The sequence below is a fragment of the Canis lupus genome, chromosome 19, assembly GCF_011100685.1.
Source record: "Canis lupus familiaris isolate Mischka breed German Shepherd chromosome 19, alternate assembly UU_Cfam_GSD_1.0, whole genome shotgun sequence".
NCBI classification, from domain to species: domain Eukaryota; kingdom Metazoa; phylum Chordata; class Mammalia; order Carnivora; family Canidae; genus Canis; species Canis lupus.
In genome coordinates this window covers 41,252,571-41,276,702 of record NC_049240.1, presented here as the reverse complement: position 1 = coordinate 41,276,702, position 24,132 = coordinate 41,252,571, and the positions used below count along the sequence as shown (strand labels likewise).

Here is a 24,132-nt window from a genome sequence, read left to right as displayed (position 1 = left end):
GTTCTAAGTGGTGTGTAATTAAACCCACCCTGTGTTCATTTGATGAGTCAGGAATTATTATTATTTCTACCTAACAGATGAAGAAACTGAAGGTAAAAGAATTAACTTGCCCAAGATTATACAACTTGCAAGTGACAAAGTAAGAATATGGCCAGAGGTAGTGGGTCTGCAGAGCCCATGCACTGAGCCACATCAAATACACTCCCGTCTATTTAGGAGGGGTAAGAGTAGGAGGGAAATCGGCCAGGAAACTATCATAACAGTTCATGTGAGAAATAATGCTAGAAGAGGAAAGAAATGAAATAAATAGAATAAACAAATAGTGTATATATATTTGGAAGTAGAATTCACAGGATGTGGTGCTAAGTTGAATGGGGGCAAAGAGGTGAATGACAGTAAAATATAGGATGTTTTACTGGATGTTACTCAGGTTTCTAGAATAAGCATTTTGCAGGAAGAAAGACAATTACCTAACTCTGGAACACTGGAAAAGGATCTGATATGGGATTGTGTAGGATAATGAAGAATCTGGGGAACACTGAATTTAAAATGGTATATATTATCTACATAGAACCAGCTGGGTCCAGTACCGAGCTCTGAATCTAAAAAGAATTAGGACACTTTGGACACATTTCTGACCAAAAGTAAGAAATAAAGTCTTAGAAAAACAGTTCTTAAAAGATTAAATGACTTGTGATTATATCTTCCACATGGAGACCCATGGAATGTTTGAATGAGAGGTAGCACCACAATCCAGCTGGTCTTCCAGCTTTTCCATTGATATGGGGATTGATTCTCTGTAGCCTCCCAGTATGTCTGAGGAAATGGCCAGAAGACACAAGGAGTAACGTAACCAATCTTAAGCACCCAGAGGCCTTACTAAGCAACTCCTCTCTTGAGGATAGAACCTGATGAGAAATTTACATGGAAAATGTTAAATACTAGGATTAGTTGAGGAGGAAACTGTGAAACTTTCCTGCAAGAAGAGTTGGACAATAAGCAGATGTTTCTTCTAGATCCTACTTGCCAGGGCATTCACATATTCAAGGAGGCTGGAGAAATAGATTTGGAAGGAGTAACTCTGCTTCAGAAATTGCACTGCCAAGAGGAACCTCATTACCTCTTGGCTTGGTGTTCATGAAAAATCTAATCCGGCTGACAAAATGAAGTTTAGTAAGACACTCAACTAAAGATTGTAAATGCACCAGTCTCAGCATGTTTTTCTAAATGCAATCTTCTACCCTGAAAAGGAGAATCTAACTGTTCATTAATGAAGTGCAGGTGTATGTGAACAATTGAAATAAAGGGAAACGTTGTTCCAAGGTGAAAAGAAATGCCTAAAACTGAATGGTAAGACTATATGCAGGGGGTTTATTCATTTGTTCAAAAAAATACCCATTGAGATCTTATTTGCCTTTGGCCAGGCAGTGTGCTAACTGCTGTGAAGTCTACCCTGGTTACTAAAACTGTTGCTGCTCTCAAAATTTATGCAAGATGAAAAAAAAAGAAGAAGAAGAAAAGACGAGCAGGGGGGAAGAAATAAAAAAAATTGGATGATGAGGAAGAGAAAATATATAAAAGAAGAGGAAGAAAAATGAGGTTGAGAGAGGAGACAAGGAAAAGGAAAGACAAAAAGAATTGTTCACAATCCCCGCCACACCAGGTTGGTACCAAGTCCCATCTAGATCAGTAGAGAAAATCCTTCAAAACAGTGTCTCTCATTCTTTCTTTTGACACATATTAATGGTTCTGCTATGCCTGAGTCCTCTAAAAAGGAGAGCCTTCTACGAGGATTCAGGTGTTAATACTTTACCTGGGGGGAACAGGTGAGGAGGCAGTGATGGGGAGACAGTAGGAGGACCAAAGCAAGGGAAACACGAAGAAATGCTATGTGATCTGTGACTGTCCTGGGTACCATTTTGCATTAGACCACATAGATATATAGCCTATATATAGAACCTATATATAGGTTCATGCATTTGGAAAACAATTTCTCTGGGAGGATTGCAAGAATACGCTGGAATGATATACAGATGCACTGGATATAGCCTGGCTCCCTCCTAAATCCTGTTTCCTTCTGGTGAAGTTTCACACCTTAAGGAGCTAAGTGTCCTCCACTTCCAGGTTCCAACACCTTAGCTCCTCAGTTACTCCTCAGGTAGCTCCTATTAGGAAAGTAGATCCATGGTGCTTAGAGAGCATCAACCAGGAGAAAGAAAGAAGGTGGAAAGGAATATGAGAAGGGGCAAAGCTTCAATTCAATGCAAGTATCCTTTCTGTGCCAGAGATGGTGCTGAGTGCTGGGGAAACAACAGGGAACAACAGATACGGCTCCTGAGATTGCGTAGTAGCCACTTAGTGGTGCACAAACAAGCAATTGCATTGTAGTGAGATAAAGTGCTTTGACTACTGAGGACTGGAGACCCTCTGTAGGTTCCCAGAGGAGTAATTTCTAAGAAGTAAGTGTTATCCAGGTGATAGGTTAGAGCCAGGGAGTAAGTTTGTGTTGGGGGAGGGGGTGCAGAGGGAGACTATAGGTCAGTGGTCATACAGAGACTGGCTTCTCAGGCCTAGAGAGTTAAAGAAAGTGTTCAGTATTATTGGAGCCCAGGGCATTGGACAGGGATAAAGAATGTAATAGTTTTAATCCCTACCATCTCATGGTCTGATTAAAGATTTTATTTATTTTATTTATTCATAGAGACACACACAGAGAGAGAGGCAGAGAGGCAGAGACACAGGCAGAGGGAGAAGCAGGCTCCATGCAGGGAGCCCGACGTGGGACTTGATCCAGGGTCTCCAGGATCACGCCCTGGGCTGCAGGCGGCGCTAAACCGCTGCGCCACCAGGGTTACCCTCATGGTCTGATTATAAGGCCCAATACTATAGCCTAGAATTCAATCTGTCTACCTTAAATCCACAGCACTTACCTTTAGCTGCTCCTTGTTCATGTCACACTTCATTATTGGTTTTGTTCTATTTTCTACTATGACTTTCTACTTCTGTGCCTTTATTTCAATGGTTTGTTTCACCTGGGACTCTGTCCCCTTCATATAATCACCTGTCTAAACACCTGCCCTTCTTTTAAGTCTACGAAAAGTTTTCTTCTTCATGAACCTACTCTATATCCCACTAGTTTAATCTCACCTTCCCTAAAATTTTCATTTTCTCCTAAGGTACTCAGGTCATTTCTGCACATATTCTTTGACTGTCTCATCTTCCCTCCTAGGCTATTGAAGAACAAAACTAAAACAGATGAAAGGGGCACCAGGGTGGCTCAGTCGGTTAAGCATCTGATTAGGCTCAGGTCATGATCTCAGGGTCCTGGGATGGAGCCCCATATCAGGCTCCCTGCTCAGCAGGGAGTCTGCTTCTCCCTCTCCCTCTGCCACTCCCCTCTGCTTGTGCTCTCTCTTGAATAAATGAATAAAATCTTTATAAAAATAACTAAAACAGATGGACATAAATAATTTGAAATCATTTGTGGCTTCTATAATCTCTTTTCTCTGGAGAACAAGAGGAATATATTTTGGAAATTATTCAGAAACCAACTACCTAATGTTATGGGCCAGGATCACTCAGTAAATGCACTGTTTGAGTCCAAGCAGACCGCCCTGGGCCAGTGACCCTCCGTGTTGTCTCCTTTGCATTCTTTTTCAATCTTTCCCCATGGACTATTTCCATCACTTTATGATCCTCAGATCTTCTATTTTATCTGATTCCATTCCAGGCCCTCTGGACCACCTGGGCTTGACAAGGAATGATGACATCCAAATAGCAGATCATTTTGGGTTTATTAACAGTAAAGCAATTTCTTTCTCTGCTCTGTCCATAAAGCAAAGGAATCCAACAAAGTTAACGTATTGGTCTCTCACAAAATGAGTTTTTCATTTTGAATTCCATACACATTTGCAATTTTCCATTTGTGATAGGCTGTGGCACTTGGAAATACAAAGTAGGATCCCATGAATAGCCTTCAAGGGCTTTATAGCCTAACGGGTGACAAGGGCAATAATATCAATGGCTGGATATCAGGCAAAAAGGGATGTGTTGTTACAGGGGTATGGGCATAGTGCCACAGGATTAGCAAAGCTGAAATATCACTGGTGAAAGAATTGGAAAAATCCAGACACATCTAGTTCTAGGTTCTTGACAATCTTGCTCCTGCATGATGCCACATGTTTTGATTTCAGTAACACATGGTATTGAATTATCGATTCAGTTATGTGGATTTTGGGAAAAAAATACATTTTATGAAGAAGAACCTGTGTTCTCCCTCTTAAGGAGATCAAATTAAGCAGGATGTGTCATCTAAAAGGCTTCTTTTTCCACAAGTCATTTATTTTTCCCAGGAGTAGCATCTACTCAATGCTAGGCTTTCTCCTAAAATATCCCACCTCTATCATTCGTCCAGGGCAGCTCCCTCCCATTCCCATTCCAATCATATGAATTATACCTTGAGCTAAATAAATTAAGACATTTTTAATGTCAAGAACAGCTTAATAATTTAATGAGTGCTAAAGTAAGAACTCATCAATAGTTTTGCTAAGGATAGTAATTCAACAAACATTTGCCATATCACACCAAGATAAGTTTGTTATACTTGATTTAAAAAAAAAATCACTAAACTGAGATACATAAGTGATGAAACGGAACCAGTAGGAATTTCTAATCACGGTAACCTAATTGCCTTTAAATATTAGATAGATATTAGAATATCTAATATTCTTTTTCTAAACTTCTCTTAGCTTTCACACTTTTGGGGAGAATGTTTGGGGAGAATATTTGAAATACATATGTGTGTCCATGTGTATGTGTATACATATACTGACTTTCTCCTATACCCATAACTCCAATAATTGAGGGGATTCCCAAAGTGGAATGATTACAGGCCAACTGTCTTCTATCTTTTGGTCTCATGTGACCTGCCATCAACTAGCCTGCTGTTAATTAGCAAAGATAATTTCATCAAGGTTTCTCTTAGCATAAAGCAAAAAAAAAAAAAAAAAAATCCTACAAACCCATTTCTCCTCTGAAAGCCAACACTAAAGGAAGTTCTAAGAGCATTTTTTCCTTAAACTTTATTCTCACACCAAAATGAGCTTATTGACTTTAAAACCAATTTCTAAAGACAGGCCATCAAATTATGGTGGAATAGATATTTCCTTCAATTGCCCCTTAAGAAATCTGTTCATCTGTTCATCATGTAAATTACTTTATTTCATATCTCAAAATCTTCTTGGATAACCAGATAAGTTTGCAAGTAGGATATGAGCACTCCCAAGAATTCTCTTGGTATACTGATATTTATGCATTCTTTTATATAGCTAAGAATATGAGATTTCTTCTCTGCTTAAAAACCTGCAGTGGGGAAAGAAAGTCTGTACCCATATCTCAAAAGCCAAGTCTTACCTCCAGAATAGTACAAAAGGACTAGATTTCCAGTGTCACTGTCACTTCCCTATTCCCTGTGCTCTGCTCACACCAATTCATGTGCCACCACTGAACACAAATGTCTCTATTCCTTTCCATATGTCCCCTCTGCCCCCCCCCACTTAGAACATTCTTTCCTAATGATCCTACAAACTCTCTTTAAACATTACCTCCTTTATGAAGATAACCCTCAGGAATCATTAAATGGTTTTAGTCATATTATACATATAACGATCACATTATTTATGACACTATTGCATAATTGTTAGTTTAATTATTGTTCCAATTAAAAAAACAAGAAGTAATGAGGGGCATCTTCATAATACAGCATCTAGTACATAGCCTAAAATATAGCTGGTACTTAATGAATTATTTTTTAAAAAGACTGATTTTCATCCAATTTTTACTAACCAAATCAATCTTTAAAAATAATACAATGAGGGATGCGTGAGTGGCTTAACAGTTAAGCGCCTGCCTTCAGTTCAGGGTATGATCCTGGAGTCCTGGGTTCGAGTCCCACATTGGGGTGCTTGCATGGAGCCTGCTTCTCCCTCTGCCTATGTCTCTGCCTCTCTCTGTCTCTCATGAATAAATAAATAAAATCTTTTTAAAAATCATACAATGAACTATAAGACAGGAACATCAATCATGTAACTTATCAAAATTCCATACAGGTAAAAATTAGAGCCTGCAATCCAAACATTTTAAGTCTCCATACACACTTCTTAGACAGAAAATACATTAAGTCTCCATATACTACTTAATCTTCCAGGACACATCTCTTATCTGACCATGTACTTCCTTATTGTCAACTCTGGGCCCAACATGATAAAGATGTAGGACTTTTAAGAACTACTTAATCTTACTGTAGTGGAGGAAGCAAGTAATGCATTTGACAACTCAAAGCTGAACTGTGTCCCATCCTTAGAAAAGTTGTGCCCATTTAATGCCAAATAATGAATCTCAAATACAAAAAAATTCAGGAAGTGTTCTTAACTGCAACTGCACCGATACCTTTCCCCAATGTTTTATTTAGTTTTTTTTTTTTTTGGGGGGGGGAGGTTTATATTTTCCTCACCATAAAAATACATTTTATCTCCATGTCATTTCACTCCATATTTGTTGATACTTCAGTCTCCAGGCCATGTTTTCATGAATGGAATATAACTATGTCCCAAATCTTTATTAGATTTTGAAGATGTCCTCTTTATTTCAAAGCTTCATCTCCTGAGAAACAATGCTTGAATGAGGCTGAGTGACTTTAATTTCATTTGAGAAAAGAGCAAGAAAAAAATGGTCTCACCAAACCAAACTTTTAGACCTCCAGGTAAGCATTACTCTTGCTGGTATTTCTGAATTATACAAGACAAGCCCAATTCTCTCTACAACAATAACTGGTGAACAAAATCATAAATATCCTTCTATATTTTCATTCCCAATTCTATTGGCTTGGCTACTATTATGGGTAATGCTTCTCATGTTGATTGTTACAGCACTATTTTTTTGGCTGTATTTAAAACATCACATGAACACTAAACAAAAGAACTACGTAAATATGCCATAAATATTATGCCATTTTTATAACCACCATGAATTGAGGTCAAATGGGGAATGGGACATCACTAAAAATAAGACGCTAACAGAACTGTGTCATAGTCAGAATTCCTACCTCAGCATCCAGCCCAAGCAAGAGACTTAGAGGCACTTGGGAGAGAATTAGCTATCCTTTTAGTTTTTCCCCCACCCCTGTATTCTGGAATTTACATTCTATTTCATACTATTGAATGAGAGATCCATGGAAATTGGTCTTGGTTGGGGGGTTTGTTTTGGTTTTGGTTTTGGTTCACTAGGGGTGGTGGTAGTTTTTTACTCAGGGTTGTGTTTCTCTAAGATCAGGTTCTTAAAATACAGAGCAGCTAACTCACAGTGGATGGTGGTATTTTGTAGAGAAGAAAAATCAAGCAATTTCAGTTTGGAGATTGTAAACAAAGTATCCTAGAGTCTAAGGAAAAATTAACCTGTGGGAAAGTCAATTGTCATTGAGAAAAGAGTTTCCAGAATCAACGCTATTAAAATTTCTTCTCCCTCTACAATCTAATATTTAAAAAAAGAAAAGCCAATGTTGACAAAAACTGAAATACAAAAACTGTCACCAATGCTAGCCTTTATTACTGCATTAACAGAAAATGTTAGAAATATTTAAATTTGACCTCTTTAATTGAGCAAACACACTCACTGGTCCCTTACAATAGCAATTCAATTGTTCTCTTATGTTTAACTTGAGCCAAGAAGAAATTCTCATGTTGCCAGATATGTCAAGGTATATCTATACATGATAACAGTAGGAAATTAAGGCATTTATAAGAAAGGAAAGTAATAGATAAATAAAATATATAAAAAATGTTGATTTATTCATGAGAGACACAGAGAGAGAGAGAGAGAGAGACAGAGACAGAGACAGAGACACAGGCAGAGGGAGAAGCAGGCTCCACACAGGGAGCACGACATGGGACTTGATCCCAGGACTCCAGGACCACGCCCTGGGCAGGCAGTAAACCACTGAGCCAGCCAGGGATCCCCTAGATCAACAATTTTTATTGTTCACTTTCATATAAGACCAAAATAAAACCTTTGTTAATGACTACCAAGGTAAATAATAAGCTACACTATGTCCTCAATGCATTTGCTAACCTCTGAAAACCCTAGTACTATAGAAAACAGTAAAAGGGAAGAAAGAGGTAGAATAAACAAATTATCAAGGTCTGAAAGAATAATATAGAGTTCTTTATCTAAATTTTGTTCTCCAAAGTCAGAGAACTAAGCATAATCATGTTCTACCCTAGAACAGAAAGTGTAAGTTGCCAGTTTCCAGTGGTGACATTAGATAAGGAAGAAAATGTAATTATTTTTTAAATAACTCCAACTCTGTAAATGAGACACTGTAACTTTAGTTGTTGAAGCAAACACTAAGGATTCTGTAAAGATAATCCCTCTATGAGTGAGAGGGTGAATTATCCAAGGTTAGGGTCAGAGATACCTCCGGAATATTGAAAGGCCATGTGCCCCCCCCCCACCCAAATGTACTTGGTATGAAAAGCTTTATAGGGTAAAACACATGCATTTCCATACCAAGAAAGCTTTCATCTTGCTTTTATACCAAATTCTACAGTAGAGGATTTATGTGCAGACTCAAGAAAACATTCCCACTTTGACTACTTCTGCAGAGGGCACTGTTCTGTCTTCTAATGTGACTGGAACAGGCCACACATTCTTCTAGAGTAGAAGCGGTATTGCTCACTTTTGGCTTTCAATCAACTGACTTAAATTAATCTGGGCCAGGTTTTCAGTCCCTATCTGTCATCAATGTCTTAAATTCTGGAACAAATGGACTACTTGCCTATCAGAGAGCCTAATGTGGAAAAAGTTGTTTTTCCTACTCCTCTACCTCTTTTCTCTACTTCTTTTCACATTATTTAAAACTTGCCAGTAAAACAGTAGATCCTTGACATTTGAAGGTGGTTATGTCAGTAGAAATTCCTACATTCACAAACACAAACAACTCTCTTGAGAGAAACAAACAAAAAAGAATGCTACTAGTTTATGAGGAGTTGACTCACTCTAGCCTAACAGCCTCTCTCAGCTTATAGCATTTATTCTTACTACAGCGCTTAGTTATATTTTCTCTTTTAATTTTTACAATGATCTATTGAGTCTGAAGTTATTATTATTGCTATCATTTTTTAAATATCCCCAATTATTGCAAGAAGCAGAACTTAGGACTGGTTTGCAAATTCTCAATAAATCAAATATTAAATCTGTGAGTGCTGAGGGCCCATTACATCAAGAAGAACATGAGGAGATGGTGTTGGAGGTGATTTGCCCTCCAACAACAGCACCATCTGTCCCCAGAACAGGACACCTACCTTCCTTGGCCTTCTGTATGGTGGACGCTGGTATGCTCTGGGCACAGTATACGTCTCGGGTCTGGATCCCGCCTCCACAAACGGGTCCTGTCACATGCCAGCGGGGGTCCTGCTGCTCCAGGAGAAGAGAGACTTGGCATTCTTTCCATTCAGAGGTCCTCCAGGAATACCTGTTAGATTTGATTTATTTTAAAGAATAAGTAAGGAAAATATAAGATTCTAAAGAAAATATAAGTCATGACATTAAATGTATGTAATAATCTCTCTTTCTAGGGCCAAATCTTCACCTATGGATAAGGAAGTCTACTGGCTTTGAACACTAAATCCCTTTTATTTCCTAGGGGAAAAAAAAAGAAATCACAGCAGCCTCTCATGATAGCAGTACGGGATGAGAGGAGTACAGAAAGGAAATATGGATAAATAGGGTTTGTGTCTCAGCCCTGAAGCCATAAGAGAGTGAAGAATCACAAGAAGAAGGTGGAAACCAGATGAACTTGTTCCCTACCAGCTGAACTTGTCATGGCCTATCACTTCACAGACATCTGGAGAACTAAGTGAAAGTCAGCCTTTTGAAGTTAGTAGCGTGTGAATGTGTGAAGTTGGGGATATATGATTTTAAACAGAGATGACCAACTTTTAAACCTCCTTGATATAGTAAAGTATTTCCACTTGACCCCAATGGGATAAAGATGTACATGTTAAAAATGAGTTGACAATGTGGCACTATATATAACAGATGGGTACTTAAAAAAAAAAAAAAGATTGTATTTATTTATTTATGAGAGACACATAGAAAGAGGCAGAGACATAGGCAGAGGGAGAAGCAGGCTCCATGTAGGGAGCCCGATGTAGAACTCGATCCCAGATCCCCAGATAACGCCCTGAGCCAAAGGCAGATGCTCAGTCGCTGAGCCACCCAGGCATCCCTGGATGGGTGCTTTTTTATATACATAGACATGCTGTTATTTAAACTGACTTAGGAATATAGCTTCCTGGTTTATAATGGGTTAAGATACATATTAATAGACACACACATATACAAATAAGGGGAGAAAACATAACAGAATTTGTATATAACTTGCGGAAAACAAAACAACTATAACAACACTGTGCTCAGACCTGGAGAATTATTTCAGACAGAATTTCCTTTTGGGGGTTATTACAACATTCTTCAAGCCCACAGCATAAATAGAACCCTACAGCATTCACATAAATACCAATAGTCTCATTAACTTCTAGAACAATAAACAAAAGCTAAGAACATTCTCATAACTGCTGTCCCATTTCAGATCTGGGGAAAAATATCTCAGCTTTGTGACTGCTTAAAATAAAATAAAAAAAAAAAAACAGCAATAAAAATAAGTGTGTGCCACCAAAATCCTTGCCTTACAGAAACTAGCATAAAATCAAGTCACAGACATCAAAGTAAGAAAGCAAATCTCTAACAAACTTAATAGTGATCAAACTCCTTCACAATACATGTCATCACTCTAAAAAAGCTTGAGATTTGACAATCATATGTCTTATAAAAAGTCCACTGTAGAAAAAGGCTTTGGACAATCCCATGGTATTTGTTGTAACACAACTGTTCTCCCTCTGCCTCCCTACTTCATTTTCACATGGTTTTCCAAGGCTGGAAAATTAGTCAGTAGGCTGGGCAAGACTTTGGAGTGCAGAGTGCAGGTCCTGCTTAATGCAGGCAATACAGACAATAATGTTTCCAATTCCTGGGTGTGAGAGACCAAGAAAAGTATGGTTCTTCCCAAAGGCAGGCCTTCTCCAGAGGTGAAGTTCTGAAACCTCTTCACCCCACTCAAAGTTCTCACACTGTTCTCCATGGTCACTCAAGCAGAAGGCTTGTCCCTCATGTATCTGAGTCTCAGGGCATGTGACTCTGTATTCTAGGGCAAAGTGCAATGAGGAGGTAAGGATTTGTTGGGGTGGATGGTTACCAAGGTCTCACTTCAGACCCTTTTCCTCCATAGGTTCTCTAGCAGAAGAGCTCCCTGGCCATTAAGCAGGGAGTCAGATATAGGAACTATGTAGGCATCTCCTAGGATATAATTAGCAAATAAGGTAGGCAAAAAAGGGAATGGTGTGGTATAGACAACAGGCATGATTTACAGCTCAACTGACCTATGCCCTGCCATGTATTAGGCACATGTGACTGTGGCCCAGTTCTGTTTTCTCATCTGTAAAATGGGTATAATAATACCAAATGATGAACATGGCATATAATAAATGTTCAATAAATGCTAAATCCCTTCCTGCTTACATCCTACTACAAGTACCTTTTGCTCCTTGCTTCCACAGAAAACACACACACACACACACACACACACACAAATTAATGTGTTATGTATGAGGAGTTCATTGATTTCATCAAGTCCTAATAATAGAGATCCAGGAATACCATGGCCTAAGTTCCAGCAACCAAAGTTCAGCAAACATAGAGTTCAGAAGTACAACAAGTCAAAGCAATTTGTTTGCTTGTTTGAAAGGACCAGGCCACACAGCTTTTTCAATTAATTTATCATGACCCTCTAAGAATTAGCAATGGAAGAATTTTAGAAGTTGTTATAGAGAAAAATGAAAAGTCTAATGACTATGTACTTTATATAAAGTAACAAAAACCCTGTCAGTAGCTCATTAACCAACAACACCCAAATTCCATTCACTGGCAAACAAATTCTCTAAAGAACTAGAAGGCATTTATCACTATCTCTGTTGTTGACCTCATCAGAGAAAACACCAGTCCAACAAGTGGCAGAGGGAAAACACACACCAGGAAGGGACTTCTGTATTCCTTTTTAAAATGCCTGTCTTTCACCATCTTGCCTCATCCTCTTTATTTGTTTCAAAGCACTATCTATGTTTAGTCACAAATCACCCCGCAATGATGAAAAGTGCACATCCTGAACTCCATCAACCTGGGAAAGTGTCTCCAGGAACTGACAAAAGGAGAAAACAAAGGGGTCCTCTTGACTAACTGGTACTCATTCTCCTTTAGAAGTTGTTACAGCTGGAGGCCCCCAGACAACTTGCCTTCCTGACTGCCTGGGACATTCTCTTCAAAGGCGAAGTTTCTGTCAAAAACCAGGCCTTTTCTATCCTCTCTCCCCCACCTCTGATGCCTTTTAACATACCCTCATTTTGTCCTTCTAGTTAGAAGGGAAATGTGGAAATCTCAAAGGCCAGAGTCCTACCTCCTGTGGGTATACAGCACTTTGAAATTTATTGTGGAAATGCTTCAAGTAGAGTTAAGAGGGCCACGGAATGAAAAACAGTAGTCCATCCTCATCCTACATCCTGAAATGTGTAGGATCCATTCGCTTTTTTCAAACTTCTGGCTGACCACAATGGCTAAGGTATTAATTTACTTGAGCTCCTTGAGTCTCATGACATATCCTTCAAGTGACAATAACAACTAATACTTTCTACATGCCTACTCTGTGCCAGGCAGTGCAATAACAAATTTAGGTGGGTTACTTCATGAAATCATCCCAACAACCCTATGAGGAAGATACTCTTTCCCCTTTTACAGATGGGGTAATTGGAATAAAAAAGAAATAATTCTTCCAAGGTCATATAAGTAATTGAAAGAGTAATGTTTAAAGTCAGATTTATCTGACTCCAAAGCACATCTTTTTAGTGAAAATGACAGGAAGACTAAAATTGTGAATGACAAACCAAAGAAACGTGGTCAAAGGATTTAGAAAATAGGTTCAGTTGGGACTAGGTAGCTACCTATCCAGCCATTATGAGGACAAGCAAATGTTGGTCATGGCCTGAGGAAGTGTGTTCTGGACTGAAGCAAAACCAAACCAAACAAAAACAAACAAAAAAACTCCCTTTGCTATTTGGCACTGCCAAATTTTTATTTTATTGTCTCAAATTTTATTTTTTTATTTTATAAAAAATATTTTTTATTTTATTTCTTTGTCTCAAATGAAAAATGCATTTTGAGAATATTTTACAGCCCACTTATAATTAGAGCACTGTGGTCACATTGGGTTAAACTTTAGTACTTTCAGGATATAACTGTGAATTAAAAAAAGAAATAATATATAAGCCAAATAAAACAGTCTCTAACTATAAAAATTAAAATTCCCACTAAAAATTACAGAAGACAACTTTTTAAAAAGGCTTGAAATCAAATTCTTCACACTGTTCCGTGGTGATTCTGAATCTTAGGTAAACTTGTTATGATCCATTCATGTGAAAACTCCCATATTCCCACTATTAGTGAAAGAGCAAACTGCCAGCCACTCTGGGACCCCCAACCTCGGAGAAGGGAAATGCTGATAACTCAATACTGAATGCACAGGGAAAATAACTCATGCAAGGGCATTTTATTTAACATACAGATACGTAAGAGAGACTGAAAGCAGGGGAAGAGCTAAAAAACAAGACTCCCTAGGAAAAATAGCCTGCCCAACTAGTAAGTGAGTCACTTATGCAACCACACATTCACTCATCCTTTCTTTCATTAAGTAAATCCTGAGCTCCAGCTATGTGCCAGGAAAGATTTCAGACAACAGAAATGCAAAGCAGTGAGCAAGACAAAGCTCCTGACCTTGAGAAGATTGCCTTCTAGTGGGGCAGAGAGACAGAAGTGCCTCACACATAACATGGCAGCAGACACTGCAGAGAAGAAAGAGATGGACCAGGAGAGCTATTTCAGTGCCATGACCAGGGAAGTCTTCAGAATCCTGAAGAACATGAGGGAATGAGCACAGTGAATAAGCGGGCAGGGACCATTCTAGGCAGAGAGGAGGGCATACCTGAAGTTCCCAGGGAGGAAGAGTGCATGCACTTTCTAGGACATCAGTGTGGCTGGGCCAGGTAGGTCAGGATAAGAGGGAAAGGAAATGAGGAATGGTCAGGAGCCAGGCTATAAACACCTCTGTAGGCCAGAGTTAGGAGTATGAGTGTCACTCCAAATGTGCTGGGAAATCACTGCAAAGTTTTGAGAAAGACAGTAATATGATGTGATTTAAATTTTTAAAGGATCATCCTGGCTACTGAGTGAAGAATAGGCAATGAGGGATGTGAAGAAGGAAGACAAATTTGAAGGTCTTTGGTCATTTAGGAGGGACAATAGTGGCTTTAACTGGGCTGATCATAGCGAATGTGGTGAGAAGTGACCAGCTTAGGATATACTGGGAGGCAGAGACAGCTTCTAATGGATTTGATATGGATGAGAGAGAAAGGGAGAAATGAAGAATGATTCCAAATTGTTTTTCCCAAGCATTAGCACCACAATTTTTTGGCATTGAATTCTTAAATGAGGCAGGCCAGAAAAGGGGACAATAACCCAATTATCAGGGCAATCATGGATTGTAACTCTAAACTTCAGTTTTTCTTCATTAACCTTCTAGAATTTGCTTTCTAAATCTGCGTCTCATGCCTGAAACTTAGGGTCCGGTCTCCTCATGTGTTCCCTATAATGTACGTCTCCTCTTAGGAAATGGTCAACAAATGTATCCACATGATACATACTAAAAGTTGGGTGTGTACTTGTGATGAGCACCAAGTGATGTATGGAATTGCTGAATCACTATATTGTGCACCTGAAACTAACTGTAATGTTAACTATAGTGGAATAAATAAGTTATAAAAAAGCTAATATTAAATATGTTATCATTCGAAGGAGGTGTATGCAGCTTAAAGAAGAAATCAAGATTAAATAAAAGAAAGAAAATCCTAAAGATAGAAATACATATTCCCATTAATAGATACAGAAGAGAAATTCTGGGGTAGGAAAAGTGAATCAAGGCCCCCAAATTCAATTGCTGAGATAACCAGCTTGTCTTCCAGACAGTGGTGTTAATTCAAGGAATCCTGTAATCAAGCTACTCTTCAAATGCAAAGGGGAAAGGCAGAAGGAGTAAGGAATGGATTCATTGCTGTGAAGCAACGAGTAGAGACATCCTAAATTAGCAAAGCCAAAATTAGAAAAGTAGGCACATTTGGTGACTGTTTTTGAAAGACCTCCATCCTACTAATATGCCATAAAGTGATTCTAATGGCAACAGGATGGCAGGCCCATCAGAGTTTTCTAGGAACCTCTGCCCTTTAGAATATATGCTTTATCACTTTCACAAGGCTTAGAATTGCTTACAAAGTGTGGATTTCTTTTCTCCTTCTAAAGGCTTGGGTTTAAAGCAAAGCAACGTGGAATAAAATCTTAAGTGATTCAATGATGACAGATTGAAAGAATAATTGCATTAGTTAATGGTCATGTTTTGACTAAGCATATATAGATGTGCAAACACTCTTAGAATTGAAACCCTAGTGCAAGGTATTCAAATTAAATGTGTTTATATTAACAATCAGTGTACTGCAGCATGACTAATTTATGATAATGTCTGTTGTCCTTTTAAAGTTGTAAATGCATTTAGAAAAGAATTAACTTGTCATTTTTTTTGCTGAACAGATGACCAAAATAAAGGGAATGGATCAAGCTTTATATATTTTATGCTCTAGTAATTTTTTATTGAATAGAGTGGGACTATTGATTATGGAAAGCTACTCTAAAGTGCAAAGCTCTTTGCCCTTCAGCAGATGGCTTCGCTAGCTAAACTCCACATATGTATTATTAATAGACTCCTATCGCTATGCACAGCACTTAGCAGTACGTTAACTTTCTTACACTAACACGGGAACAAATCTTCTATCCAAGAGGACTTAAAGTGACACAATGGGGACTCATGAAACAATATACACCAGTAAAAGACAGACTCAATAAAAAGACATCAGTCTTCTTCTGTTGAAACAATTTATAGATTATTTGAAACTATTGTTTCTCGTCTAAAGCAGAGTCTCCTGAGGGCTCCAGGTGATGACTCCTTTACTCCTCAAGTGCTGCTGAAAAGCAGCTTAATTAAAACATTTTTTAAAACATCCTTAATGAATCAATTAAAATATTTTTAAAATTGCATGGAGTTCCTATCATGTACAGGGTGTTAGTGCTGTAGTGGATGATCAATGGGAGAAGATACAGAAGATGTGATAGGTGATATGCATGCCATTCTGTTCTGGAAGGCAAACTTTTGCAAATTCAGACTGTGATCTCATTCCTCACCCTTTCTGAAGCTGTACTTACAACCTAATGAAAATAGAAACTTCTTATCTGGAAAACCAGACACGCTGTTAGCAGAAGCAAGACAGCCATTGGGGACCATGTCAAATCAAGCTTCATGTGTCCCTCCCTGTTCTGGGTAGATGTTCTTATTTAATCTCTTTGACGATGCCAATTTCAGCTGCTCTTAATAAGAAATGACTTTGAATCCTTCACACATGTTATATAATAAGTATGATCATGGAAGAAAATATCCTGTGCATGATGTTATTCTGGAATTGCCCTACCTAAGAACATTCATTCATTCATTCATTCACTCACTCACTCACTCACTCACTCACTCACTCATTGTTTTCTGAGCATTTACAATGAGCCAGGCATTTTTATAAGTGTTACCCATTCTTAATTAGAGGAAAAAATAAACAAAAAAAGCCACATCTCTATGTATGGGATGATTTGTAAGAACATTACCAACTATTAAATACTCTTAAAGAATATGGTTATCTTGTTTTGGATCCTCTAGTTTTTAAAGAGTAATATTACAGAGAGTCTCTGACTTACAAGAGCTCAACTTACATATTTCTGATTTGTGATGGCATGAAAGTGAGACACATTCAGTAGAAACCATACTTTCAAATTTGATCTTTTTCCACCTAGCAATGTGTAGTCTGATACTCGCATGGTGCTGGGCAATGGCAGTAAGCCACAGTTCTCAGTCAGCCATGTGATCACAAGGGTAAATTACAGATACACTTAAAACCATTCTGTTTTTCACTTTCAGTAGTCAAAAAATTACATGAGATAAGCAATATTATTATAAAAGAGGCTTTGTGTTAGATTATTTTGCCCAACTTTAAGCTGATTTAAGCATTCTATGCACATTTAAGGTAGGCTAGGCTAAACTATGATGCTTGGTAGGTTAAGATAGAATAAATGCATTTTCGACTCACATCTTTTCGACTTCCATAGGTGTATCGAGGGGTAACTTCAACATAAGTCAAAGAAGATCTTTTTACAAGATTCTTAAGAAGCCTGCACTAAGTGAACAGAAACTGAAAGTTTTCCATTTCCTGAATTCCCCAGCCATTAGCACAGTGACAGGGTGAAGGTGTCGGACCAACACCTCTTCACAACACACAAACCCTATTTCAGCACTTACACAGTTCCAGTGGGCAAAGGAGGCCAATAACCAAGTCAAGTTTTGACTACCATCCTTTTCCTTAGCTCTATCCCTGGCTTCAATATCATCTATAAAGATATATAAATGAATCCCCAGAGCTTTCTCAAAGAAAAAGAATTTTATCTAGAAAAATCTAAAATTGGGTTCAATGCCTTAAAGAGATGTTAGGAACAAACAGGCTGGCCACAGGGAGTTGTTACAGAAACAAATCAAAGTAGGCTGCAGGAGGCCCAGACACTTCTCTCTCTATGAGTCTGCACAGATAGACCATAATAAGGTAAATTCATACATACCAGAGATAAGGAGGGATGGATTGTGAGAGCCCATCTATTCAGTGCCAGACCCAGGTATTGAAACAATGTGTTACAAATGGGCTTTTCTGTGTAGTTTTTTTTTTCACACAGTATATGTAATAGTATTAACCACTCAGCCCCTGCCTCAAGATCTAAGCAGTTTTAATCTACATTGGTCACTGTCACCTTTTAACAGTGCCTTATAGTATCTTATAATCCATTTCAAATTCCAAATGATCATTTAAGAGGCAGAACAGCCTCTTAACAATTTTTGTGTGAAAATTGCTATCTCCTGCAGAAGTGGTGGAAGCTGCTGATGGGTCACCTGAGGTGTCACTTCCAAGAAAGATGTTGATATTTTTCAATATTTGTGTGTGTTACAGTGTCTTCACTCTCTACACAAATACACAAGATCTGGAGTCACAGCTGTTCCAGCATCAGGCCATGCCTCAATTATCTGACATTAAGCATTTAAAATGCTTTCCTTATACTATAGTAAACAGGGCCACCTTATTTATGGTCTTAGAATGCTTTTCACCATCCTCTGAGTTGAGATGTAGGATCTAATAATCAGGACATAAGAAAAGACACAAGAACCAAGGTAGCTTAAAACACATATCTTTCAATGTTTTGAGGTAGACATTAACATAATGCCTAAGGTCACAATGCCTAATGACAGGAGATAAACACACAAGAGAAAAGGTGACAAGTGACAAGCAGATTCATCTTGTCTCTCTCATTTCTATGCCCACCCTCATACGATGCAATGTGAGTACTTGTTATGTTGGAAGGGGACACGAACTTAGAAGTAGGTTGTGGAAAGCAGAATGAAGAGGCTTCTTGGAGTCTATACATGTCTTAGTTAAAAACATACTCTGGAAACAAACTTAAGGCTTTACTATGCTAACTTCTTTATAGTTCTGTAATTTCCATGGTGGCATAACATAGACTAGCTTCTGTGTCCTTTCAAGTTTACTTAAATTCTGGTCTCAGGGAGCACTTCTTAAAACGGGCTCCTCTTGGTCACCATGCCTTTAATGGGATCACACCTTAGGGACTGACACTCATGGTATTTACCACTAAAATGCTGACCAGCAGAGTCCAGCTGGTGAGAAGAGTAGCCCCAAAGTTAGGCAACTGAAGAACTTTTTGAGCAATATTAATATGTAGAACCAAGGGTACTTCTCTAGCTCTTCCCTCTTCCTGGAATATTTTCCCTCGAGTTATCTAAAAGGTTGATTTCCTCACTTTTTCAAGGTCCCCTATCATATTCTGCTTGTGCAAATGAGACTTCTGTAATGACCCTGTTTAATTGTGTAACCTGAGCTGACCCCACATCACAGCATCCCAGCAATCCTGCTATAATGTTTTTTTTTCCCCCACAGCTCATGCACACAGTGTATAGCTTATTTATTATATTTATTTGGTATACCTTCACTAAAATTTAAGCCCAATGAGTAGGGGAAGGATTTTGACTATTTTGTTCTCTGAGGTATCACAAACATTAAACATAGTGTTCGGCACATAGCAAGAGGTCAATGTACATTTATTGAATGGATGAACACATCTCTTATAGCACAGATGGTGAATGGGTAAAAGCCAAATTGCATTCTGAGAGAGTTTTAAAAAACACTATGAGAAGCCACTGAACATTTCCCTACTGGGGAGAAATATGGTAAATTAGATTGCTTGATGTATATGAATTGCTCATGAATTCTGGGAAAGGAGAAATGGGCATTTTTTATTCCCTAATAGATTTTTGTTTCCATTTCCCCTGTTCACAATGAATTTTAATCACCAATGTCACACTAGAAACAAAAGTTAGTACACAGCCTTTATGCTTTCCTGTGGTAGAGGCCACAGCTCAGATTTCAGACAAATAAGAATGTCAGCCAATGTTAATTCTGTTGTTATTTATGCATTCTCCTGGAATCAGTTGCTAACACATCATTCTCCCTAGGAAACATTGGTTGGTATTCAGTGAGTTCTCAAGGACTCCTATTTCCTACAAATTTACTATTTGAGAAGGTTTGAAAAAAAAAATGTCAAATTCAGTAACATTTCCAAACAGCAGAACTAGAGGGCCAGGTTCATTGTCAATGAAATTTGTCAGACCTATTTTCAGATGTTAAAGTTCAATCAAATGAAGATCAATAAAGAAATTCATCTTTGGTACATCTTGAATCATTACCATTCCACATCATTTTGTTGGAAAGAAACGATACCCATAAACACATAAATATGTGTATATATGCCCTTACCCGGGGATGTGTCTTCCTTACAGCTATCATGAAAGTCATGGAAAGAATATTGACTTTGAAGCCAAATAGACTTCAGTTTTGATTCTGAACAATACCAATTTGCATCACTTTTACCCACAAAAGTGTCCCATTTTGATGATAAGCTTACTGTTCTTCTAAATAATCTTTGTTAAATCTCTGACATAGTTATTGGCCAACAGTATGTACTCAATAAAAGGTAGTCATTATTTAACAAATGTAAATGCAATTCAACTTTCTAGTAATCAGAGACGAACTGCTCTGACTCCCAAGAGAATTGTAATAATTTTTAACAAAGAAAAGAGAAGAAAAAAATGGACAGATGTCTATAAATCAACATCTAGAAGAGGTCGCTATCCTTCCATGAAAGGAATGAAGGAAAAAGGAATCAAGATCAAGTTTATCATTAAACCCAGATTCCATTCCTGGAAGCCTAACATTGGGAGCCCTTCTGAATTATGCCTCCATAGAAAAAAATATTTCACATTACTCAGAAAAAATAATTTTCCCTACCCCAATAAATCACCACAATATGCCATCTAAGGAAAGGAGAGATTTTCTTTCTGGAGGAAATGAACACACCTGCAAATAGCAACAAAAGGATTGATTCCCTTCTTTGTAATGCCCTCTATGTGCTGAGCACTGGGACTGACATTTCATGTGCCTGGTCTATATGTATTCAACCCTCAATTTAGGCAGTATAATTGGACTCATTTTATTGAAAAGGAAAATGCCTTGGAGAGATTGTATAGCTTGCCCCAAAACGCACAATTAATATATGATGGTGATGCAATTTTAATCCAAGTGTGTCCAAAATCAAAAGGAACAAAGATCTCAGGCTTTATGTAATTTCCAATCACATTCTTTTCCTCAGTATCAGCGTTTTGAAAGAATTGACACATATTCAACACAACTAGGAAAGATTCTGTGTGACAATAAGTTAATCTTTAAAGAATCATCAACTACATCTACCTCTTCTGTTTTTGAGGTACAGACTGATACGAATCTAAGGGGTCATCTTGGTAAAAAATGAACAAGCAGTAAGTAAGGAGTTGAATCTACACTGAAATCAATGATGAAGTGGAGGAAGTGAGTGGCTAAGAATCTGACAACAGGAACTTGCCCCTTGATTCATCCATCCCTGCCTCATCCTATATACACATCATCTCAAGCATAAAGAATAGTAAGCCCATCAATAATGCCTGTTGATTTTGATTAATTGTGTCATTAATTTTTGTAAGAAGCTGTTTTTTGCCTCATTTTACTTTTCATTGATTCTTGAACCTTATACACCCTAAGAAACTATAGAAAAGATCTATCTAAAATAGCTACAGATTTAAAAGACAGAGTTCAGGGCAGCTGTCCAGCAGCAGCAAATGTATCCCTAAAAGACTTCTGAATAGTCAGCTCCAAATGACTTCTGTCATTATCATACTTGGACTACCAGTGAGTCAACAACCTAGAGAAAAATACATTGGAGCTCTTCACCAAGGACGATACATACAGACAGGCAAAATATAACTAATATAAAAATATTAAAATATAGTTACTAATTTTACTAATCCAGGTCAAGCCTTTTCCCAACATTCTTTGGCTCCCCCAGGACTCTGTACTAGAAACAATGTGCAGGGTGACAATAACCTTTACAGACAGAATTGCATTAGAATTAGGGTGTTGCCACCCACTAGCTATGTAATCTCAAAAATTATTTAATCTCGCTAAGCATCAACAGCCTCATTTGCAAAATGAAGATGTTATGAAATTCATCTTTGGTAAAAATATGTCTAGTCTCTAGGCTGTCTTCTAGTTTCTTAGGTTGTCATAAAATTTAGGTGTTACATGTCAGGTAATGATAACAAATGGTTATTGAGCATTCATTATATGCCAGGTGTTAGATGAAGTAAATACTGCTAGCAGATGCATAAGCTAAGGCACTAGATTTAAGTTACTTGCCAAAATTCACAAATTTAGAAAGTCACAGAAATAGGATTCCAGCCCAAGGAATCAGAAGCCCATGCTCTTCCACCGTGCTGTACTGCTTTGTGTGGATCTCAAAACTGAGTAAAGACTCAACAATTATGAGTCACAGTTACTGTTGTTACCATCCCTACACTACATAAAATGAGGTTATATGGAACACTCGATACTCATGCAAAGAATGTATAATACCTGTGACATGGTTGCAAGAGTTCTTCAACAATACAGGCCTCTTTCTCAAGAAGTTCAGGGCATTCCTTTCCACCCCCAATAGCAACATGCTTCACTTTCCGGCTCCTGCTCCTAAATCCTGGTGAGAGACTTTCTGAACGACACGTTTTAGAGCAAGGGCTCCAGGAGGACCATTCCGTAGTTTCACAGTCTTTCGGCATGATGCAGGACTGGACAGTCAAAGGGAAGGAGTCTTGCATGCAAAGGCTGAAGGAACAGAAGCAAAAAACAGTAGAGCACAGATTAAACAGATGCAAGCAACATTATGAAGCACCTGTTATGGAAAAAAAAAAACTCTGACATTTGATATAAGCTCTCAAATATGGTTAAAAATGTTAGAGGCATCATGATAAAATAAGAAAGAACATCCATTTTAAGAAAGTATGCTCTATTTTATCTGAAACTGTGAAGTTACTTCACTCTAGCAGAACATATATGTAAGAAGAGTCCACCCTGAACTTTGTCTGAAGCATTACCAAAAATAATGGAGGCTCTCCTACTATGCTTTCACCTACAATATAACATACAGTCGCCATTTGTTGACTGGTCCCCAGGTGTCACACACTGTGCTGCATCTCACAGGTACTTTCTCACATCAGTCTCATGAGATTATGTATTATTACCTCCATCTGTAGAAAACAGGCTCAGGAAGGCTAAGTCATTTGTCAAAGGTCAAACAACAGTACAACTGTAGAGTATTAATCTAGATATTCTTTTACATATTGAGCTATGAAAAAAAATAAACAAATGTGATAACATGTTTCCCCCACGCTGCTAGGCTCTTATCATTAATTTCCTCATTTGCACAATTAAAGTGCTATCAAATGCTAACAATCTAATTGGGAAACAAATAAATAAATAAAAAGGATAATGGGATACTGGGATGAATCCAACACAAAAGCATTTATAATGATGAGGAAAACAGTTGATGAGTCAGTGATGGACCCCCTAGGAAGGCCTGGGGGATGAGAGGAGCTGAGGAGGAGGTTCTAAGCATTAGAGCTGCATTTCTTTGAAAGATTAATAGGAACTTCTGGAGCACAGAAAGATTATTTTAGGTCACTGAAACAGCATATTTGAAGCCTTGATGTAAAACTTTGTGAGGATGGAAACCAAAGGTATGCCAGTGCTAGATGTACTATTGTTTCACAAGAACTATTAAATTTTCAGGAATTTTGCATGCTAGCTAATTTCCTGCAAGTAACTTAAAATTGGCTATGGTGGGAGTATTTACACTACAGAAATCAACAAATTCTGTAAAACAAGGTGCCCACCCCTACTGGACTGGGAGTTAAACATTGATAAATACACCAAAAGGGGGTAAATAAAAGCCAATTTGTCAGCTGCCAAATATCTGTCAATTTATAAAGCACAATGCTCAAAGTGCTTCCTATAGGAAGATATAGTTCACATATTAATTGACCCCTTTTTTCCCCCCACTTTTTGTTAGCCATTTCCTCATTCTATCAAAAGCATCCATTACCTTGGGGAAGAAAGGGATGATTTTGATAGGAATATAAGTCAATACATTTTCAAACATTGACTTCCAAAAGTGGGCCTGTGAAAACTGGTGGAGTAATGAACTATATAGTCAGGATTCAATAATGGTTCCTCTGCATGTGTTTAAAAAGAGAGAAGTAGTAAAAACGATTCCATGTTTCTTATATACAAAAATATGTTGATAAGGGAGCCACCACCAGAGAAATGGACTACAGAAGGTGATGCCCATGGG

The 24,132-nt window shown here is 38.0% G+C and overlaps 1 protein-coding gene across 1 annotated transcript in view; it reads right to left on the bottom strand.

The window, feature by feature from the left end:
* The window catches only part of THSD7B (thrombospondin type 1 domain containing 7B), a 725,201-nt gene that overhangs the window by 521,641 nt on the left and 179,428 nt on the right, over positions 1–24,132 (bottom strand). The window contains exons 3-4 of the mRNA XM_038565098.1: positions 22,362–22,607; positions 9,357–9,526 (exon numbers count right to left, since the gene is read on the bottom strand). Coding sequence (XP_038421026.1) covers positions 9,357–9,526; positions 22,362–22,607 — 416 coding nt within the window. The remainder of the gene's footprint in view (positions 1–9,356; positions 9,527–22,361; positions 22,608–24,132) is intronic.